The sequence below is a fragment of the Scyliorhinus canicula genome, chromosome 12 (assembly GCF_902713615.1).
Source record: "Scyliorhinus canicula chromosome 12, sScyCan1.1, whole genome shotgun sequence".
NCBI lineage: Eukaryota > Metazoa > Chordata > Chondrichthyes > Carcharhiniformes > Scyliorhinidae > Scyliorhinus > Scyliorhinus canicula.
Genome location: NC_052157.1, coordinates 159,740,002 through 159,747,502, shown reverse-complemented (window position 1 = coordinate 159,747,502; position 7,501 = coordinate 159,740,002). Strand labels below are relative to the sequence as shown.

The 7,501-nt window shown below is 50.9% G+C and overlaps 1 protein-coding gene across 1 annotated transcript in view; it reads left to right on the top strand.

Moving 5' to 3' along the window:
• Window positions 1-832: 832 nt before the first annotated feature.
• The window catches only part of ppm1da (protein phosphatase, Mg2+/Mn2+ dependent, 1Da), a 29,217-nt gene continuing 22,548 nt past the window's right edge, over window positions 833-7,501 (top strand). Inside the window, exon 1 of the mRNA XM_038814688.1 lies at window positions 833-1,286. Coding sequence (XP_038670616.1) covers window positions 929-1,286 — 358 coding nt within the window. The 5' untranslated portion in view covers window positions 833-928. The remainder of the gene's footprint in view (window positions 1,287-7,501) is intronic.

The window sequence follows — 7,501 nt, the reverse complement described above, 5'->3', positions numbered from 1 at the left end:
TTGGACACTAAGGGCAATTTACCACAATCCACCTAACCTGCACATCTTTGGACTGTGGGAGGAAACCAGAGCACCCGGAGGAAACCCACGCAGACACGGGGAGAACGTGCAAACTCCGCACAGTGACCCAAGCCGAGAATCGAACCTGGCACCCTGGAGCTGGGAAGCAACAGTGCTAACCACAGTTACATAGAACATAGAACAGTACAGCACAGAACCTTCGGCCCTCAATGTTGTGCCGAGCCATGATCACCCTACTCAAACCCACGTATCCACCCTATACCCGTAACCCAACAACCCCCCCCCCCTTAACCTTACATTTATTAGGACACTACGGGCAACTTAGCATAGCCAATCCACCTAACCCGCACATCTTTGGACTGTGGGAGGAAACCGGAGCACCCGGAGGAAACCCACGCAGACACGGGGAGGACGTGCAGACTCCACACAGACAGTGACCCAGCCGGGAATCGAACCTGGGACCCTGGAGCTGTGAAGCATTTATGCTAACCACCATGCTACCCTGCTGCCCTAAGTTGGTTCCATAAGAACCCGCAGGAGGGAAGGTGAGGCTCTTCAGCCCGTTTCCAGCCTGCTCCACCATTCAATGAGATCATGGCGGAACACTGCAGCCACGTGCTGACAGAGGATTTCAAGTTGCGCGCGCGGTGACACCATCACATTGGCTACATCTTTGAGGCGCGTGGCGCCTACGCGACGACGCCGGCATGTGTGGGGCGGTGCTATGACGTCACGTACGCCGCCGCTCACGCTTATGACGTGATGACGTAGACGCGTCTGTCTACGCGCTGGCGACGATACACTGAGGTCACCGCTCGGCAGCGCGCATGCCCAAACGGGCCGGCCAGATAAACAATACCCGGGGCACAGACCGAGGGAGGGAAGCGGCTGCGATCCGGCGCTCAGAATGTCGGCCGACAGCCTCTTCTCGCTGCGGATCAGTGTGCACTCGGACCAGGGCGGGAGGAAGTACATGGAGGATGTGACCCAGGTGGTGATCGAATCGGAGGCCGAGCCCGGCGAGGCGGAGAGCGAGGAGGAGGAAGCGGGGACGGGAAGGAGCGGCGGGGAGCCCCGGCCCGGGGTGGCCTTCTTCGCCGTCTTTGACGGGCACGGCGGCCGGGAAGCAGCGGTGTTCGCCCGCGACAACCTGTGGAAATGTATCAAGAAGCAGCGGGGCTTCTTGTCGGAGGATCCCGAAGAATTCCGGGGGGCGATCCGCAAAGGCTTCATCGCCTGTCACTATGCCATGTGGAAAAAACTCCGTGAGTAACCCGGGAGCAAGCGGCCCGGGGCGGCACCCGCTACAACACTGACCGCCGCTCGGGGCTCCCGCACCGCGCACCCCACCCGTTCAGCCCTCTCTCTGGGCCCTGCGCTTATCTTAACCTCCGCCCCCGGCTCTGGGTTAACTGCGAGCCGGTCTTGTCCAGAGCGTTGCTGCCGTTTCACTGGAGAGAGCCGGGGGTTTGCGGCTGAATTCCCAGCACCGCAATGATCCCGGGGAAACGTTTGCCGTGGCCCAGAATTAATTTCACATTTACTGACCGACGAACTTGGTGTTTATGTGAATGTTTCTTGCACAAATCATCCAAAGTAATGAATTTTGATCGAAGAGCTTTTTGACACAAGGTCGTGGATTATTTGTCTTAAAATCTGACTGGGGAGTCGTTTCTCCACGACAGAACCGTCCCGGGGCAGCCACTAACCCGGAGTTTGGAGTTAAATCACCGGGATGACCCCCGCTCTCGGGAGTCGCGAATTCTACATTCGCTTGTTTTGAAAAACGAAGTGACGGTTGGTTTCCAAGGCGCCAAAGCGTCGAGTGAACGATAATTCAGCCTTTTCCGATTGGCTTTGAATTGGTTCAGATTGAAGAATGTAAAACAGTTGCAAATGATCGAAACCTGCCAAACGGAGAGGGAGCCGGAACAATTCCAGCCGAGAGGCGCATCTGTGAGATGCAAATAGTTTTGAGGTTAGCCCGGCTGAGTTGACTTGCTGTGGGTTTGAATACTGACGCACAGTTTGGAAATAAAAGCCAGGTCGGGTGGATTCATAGCAGTTGCAAAGATTGTAGCGGTGACTGTGTCCCTGAGGTTGGTTGATAATGGGGAGTTTTGTTTTGCAGGCTATTGGGATGGGAGCTGGTTTAATTTGAGGGTTTTGCTGACTCCCGGAATTGGTTACATTTCCCATGGAACGTTCAGACTTTTGATTTGAAACAAATCTCCTCGCACGGTGGGCGGGGCGACCTATGCAGATCGACAGGGCCCTCCGCCAATGGGAGAGCGAGGGCGGGGCCTCTGGGTTCCCATGGGTGCTGCTGCTCGGAGACGGGAGGTTGTTACTCCGGTGGGGTGGGGGTCTCACTGCACAAGCACCCAAACCCTGCCCTAATGGATATCTCTCTCCCTATTTTCCTTCTTCCAAACTTAGCGCTTGCCCTGTATTCACTATACCCTCAACCTGCCCCCCCCCCCCCCCCCCCCTCTGATGGTGTACTCAGTACAGATTCTGTCTTACATCCTCACCGAATGAATTTAAGGCTCCGGCGATTCATTTCCGTGCTTGCTTCTTTGGGCAGGAGTTTGACAGACACACCTCCAGTACTCTACCTGGACCCCTCCCTCTGGCCTCCTACCTGCTTGACATTGGCCACCTCCTCTCACCCACTCCATTCTCTCAGTTTTGAACCCTGATCTTATCAAACCTGCTGTGTTATCTGGTGTACTGACCTCTATCTCTCAGCGCTAGGGATCCGGGTTCTATTTTTGCCTTGGGTCACTATCTGCGGAGTCTGCACGTTCCACCCATGTCTGTGTGGGCTTCCTCTGAGTGCACCGGTTTCCCCCGCCAAGTCCCGAAAGATGTGCTTGTTAGGTGAGTTGAACATTCTGAATTCTCCCTCTGTGTACCTGAACAGGTGGCAGAGTGTAGCGACTAGCGGATTTTCACTAACTTCATTACAGTGTTAATGTAAGCCTACTTGTGACACTAATAAAGATTATTATTACGTTGAGTGCCAACCCTCGCTTATTCCTACTTCCACCTAACCATGGCCCCACCGTCAAATCATTGTTCCAGGACTATCACTGACCTCATTGCCTCTGGTAGTCTCCCCTCCAATTTCCAACCCCATTATCCCAACCCCTCACAGTCCACTTCTTGCTCCTTCCCAAAACCCACAAACATGGCTACCCTGGTAGACTCATCGTACCTGCCTGTTCCGCCCCACAAAACTAATTTCTTCCTAACTTGGCTACATCGTCTCTCCCATTGTCGAGTATCTTCCTATCTATATTTACGATTCCTCTGATGTCTTAAGTCATATCAGCAATTTCCAGGTTCCTGGTCCTGACCTCTTCACTCAGGAAGTCCAATCCCTCTCCACCTCCCCACCAGAATGGTCTGTTAAATTGATGACTGCTCTGGTGCCACTTCATGTTCTCGTCAGCACCTGGATAAACTTATTAATTTTTGCTTCCAATTTCCCCCACTCTCTCGTCTTGCATGGTCCATCTCCCAAATTTCCTATTTCTCCATTTACGGTGATAGAATGACCGCCAGTGTTCAATATAAACCAACCAGCTCCTTGCATTCTGTAAGGATTCCGTCCCAATTTCCCTGCCTCTGTCGCGTCTATTCCTATGGTGCCATCTTTAAAAATGGCGCTTCCAACATGTCTGCCTTTTTCCTCAACCGAGGTTCCTTCCTCTTGTGGTCGACTGGGAATTCAAGTGGGTCCAACCTATTGATCGCAGCACTGCCCTCACCCCGTCGCACCCTCCCAGAACCATGACCCGGTTCCCCTTGTCCTCGCTTTCACCCCACTAGCTTCTGCTATTTAAAAGGATCATCCTCCATCTTTTCTGCCAACTCCATCCTGATGCTGCCATTAGACACAGCCCCCCCCCCCCCCCCCCCCCCCCCCCCAAAACCCAGCTGCCCAGTCAGCATTCCACAGTGACCACACCCTCCCCGACGTCCTGGTCCAGTCCTCCATTACCCACAACACCTTCCCTTGTAATCGCAGATGGTGCAGCACCTGCCCCTTTACCTCCTCACTGTTCAAGTCCCAAATACTCCTTTTAGGTTAAGTGGGTTTCACTTAGGGCGGCATGTGGCACAGTGGTTAGCATTGCTGCCTACGGCGCTGAGGACCCGGGTTTGAAGCCCGGCCCTGGGTCACTGTTCGTATGGAATTTGCACATTCTGCCCATGTCTGCGTGGGTTTCGCCCCCACAACCCAAAGATGCGTAGGGTAGGTGGATTCACCACGCTAAATTGCCCCTTAATTGGGGGAAAAATTTTAATTGGGTACTCTAAATTTAAAAAAGAAAAGTGGGTTTCACTTGCACTTCTTTCAATCTGGTCTACTGTATTCACTGCTCCAATGTTGTCTCCTCTGCATTGGGGAGATTAAACGAAGGCTGGTGATCACTTGGCCGAACACCTTCGCTCAGCCCGCATGCATGACCCCAACCTTCCTGTCTCTTGCCATTTTAACTCTGCATCTTGCGGTCATGCCCACATGATCGTTCTTGGCCTGCTGCAGTGCTCCAGTGAAGCCTGACATAAACTGGAAGAGCAGCATCTCGCCTTCCAATTAGGAACGTTACAGCCCGTGGGACTCAACATTGAGTTCAACAACTTTAAACTGAACTAACCCTTTTTATTTTGTCGTCTCAAAGCAACCCTGCTGGGCAACCTGTCACTTGTTCTTTAGTTTTGCTCTCACTGCTGTTTGTTCCAAATTAACACATGCTGATATCTTACCTTTTGTGCCACTATCAGCATTTTCTATTGTCCTTCTCCTGCCATTAACCTTTCCTCTGCCTTGTGCCGTACACACCTTCATTGCAATCTCTCCCAACTCCCACCAATCGCTAACCTTCTACTCTTCTCCATCCCTTCTTAACACAGTATAAAATCTATCACATTTCTCACTCTTCAGCTCTGAAACTTTAACTCTGTTTCTCTCCTCACAGATGCTGCCAGACCTGTTGAGTCTTTCCAGCATTTTCTTGTATTGCTCCAAAGGCGGGGGTTGGGGGAAGCTCCCACCGCCCAAACACTAAACCCTGCACAAATCGATATCCATGTGGAGGGGTTTGGACTTTGAAGGCTGGCACTGGAGGGCCTGCAGCTTCTTAAAGCAGCTCACAGCCAATAAAGTACTGTGTAGTCACTGTTAGCACAGGAAACGCAGCAGACAATTTGCGTACCAGAACCTCTCAGAGTCAGCAATGTGATGGTGACCAGATAAAATTACCCACGTTGCCTTGAGGGATAAATATTTGCCAGGACATTGGTGAGAGCTCCCACACCAGAGAGGGCAGACAGGTTTAAGTTTAACATATCATCTGCAATATGGCACCTCCGACAGCACAGCACTGGGATTGTCCGCTTGGATTGTAATTTAAACATGCAGCTTTCTGACTGGGAGGCGAGATTGCTCCCCATTGTGTTGTCGCAACACAAGGTGATCAAAACCAGTTCAGATTTAATTGAGGTCACAGGATTACCTACCTCTTCTATAAGGTGATCTCTGATGATTGACCGGAAACAAACCAGTCCAGCCCTTGGTGACATCCAGTGGACTCGTCTTCACTTGACCTGGCAGTCTTATTTCACTGTTTTCTAACTGCTTTGGCTGAGCTTTTAAAATCATCCCTATCAAAAGCTAGTGATTAAGTGATGATCTGCTTGCATTGACTTGGTCGTTTGTTTTGTGCTCAACTCTTCTGTTTTCGGCTGAATGTTATTAAATTGCGTGTATTTGTTGGTTTGAGGTTTAGCCGGCTACACGCAGCCTCTTGTTGTCACAAGAGGCCCAAGTTCTTCTCGAAAGCCGGGCATAATAGATTGTAGAAGAAACAGCAGTCTGAGAGGTAAGGAGGGGTGCGAAGTTCCACAGTTCAGATGTTCCAAGAAAGAATAGTTGGACAAGGAGATCAGCATACCCGTTGGCTGGTTTGATAGATATTAATGACCTGGAGTTGCCTACGCAAGTTCATAATTAAAAAAAACAAAAAAACTTTAGAGTACCCAATTCATTTTTTCCAATTAAGGGGCAATTTAGCATGGCCAATCCACCTACCCTGCACATCTTTGGGTTGAGGGGGTGAGACCCAGGTAGACATGGGGAGAATGTGCAAACTCCACATGGACAGTGACCCGGGGCTGGGATTGAACCTGGGTCCTCGGCGCCGTGAGGCAGCGGTGCTGCCTGACAGCATATTTTAGAAAGCATGTTGATGTCTTGGAGAGGATGCAGCGATTTGCCAGGATGGTGCCAAAAATGAGGAACTTCAGTTAACGTGAAGTCTGGAGTTATTCCTCTGAGAGCAGAGAAGGTTAAGGGACAACTTAATAGAGGTATTCAGAATCATAATGGATTTTGATTGGGCAGCACGGTGGCCTAGTGGTTAGCACAACCGCCTCACGGCGCTGAGGTCCCAGGTTCGATCCAGGCTCTGGGTCACTGTCCGTGTGGAGTTTGCACGTTCTCCCCGTGTCTGCGTGGGTTTCGCCCCCACAACCCAAAAATGTGCAGAGTAGGTGGATTGGCCACGCTAAATTGCCCCTTAATTGGAAAAAATAATTGGCTAATCTAAATTTATTATAAAAAAATAAAAAATAATGGATTTTGATTAAGTAAACAAGTGGCAGAATGGTTGGGAATCAGAGGACTCCGATTTATGATAATTGGAAAATAATGCCTGTCTCCTTTCGTCCTAATGCCTAGCTCATGTCAGATAATTGATGTCTCATCTTTCTGGGAAGTTGCCACGTTGAAGTGCAAGCAGTAACTGGTTAGACCAGTTTTTCCAGGTGTTCAGGTTACCAGAGCCAGAGAGTGGTGCAAAGAGCCCAATGAAATGAAAATCGCTTATTGTCACGAGTAGGCTTCAATGAAGTTACTGTGAAAAGCCCCTAGTCGCCACATTCCGGCGCCTGTTCGGGGAGGCTGGTACGGGAATCGAACCGTGCTGCTGGCCTGCTTTAAAAGCAAGCGATTTAGCCGAGTGAGCTAAACCAGCCCCTGAGAGCTAAACCAAGCGCAAGCAGGCGCGAGCCCGAGGTTTAGGAAGATAATTCCGGAGCTTCGGGCCCAGACAGCTAATAGCGTGGGCACCAGTGGTGGACTGATTAAAATCAGGAATGCTGCGAAAGGCTGCAATTGAAGGATGATGGAAGTCTGAGTGGTCTGTTGCCAGCACTCTTCTGTTCTTGCTTATTCCCAGTTTCCCCTTCCGATCAGTGTGTCTCAAGGTGGCTGCACACTTGTTTAAGTTCATCTGTGGCCTTACACCTCCCTATCTCTGCAGTCTCCAAAACTCAGATTTCCGTCATCCTTCAATTGTAGCCTTTTGTGGCATTCCTGATTTTAATCAGTCTACTATTGGTGCCCATACTGTTAGCTGTCTGGGCCCGAACATAGAACAGCACAGAACAGGCCCTTCGGCCCTCGATG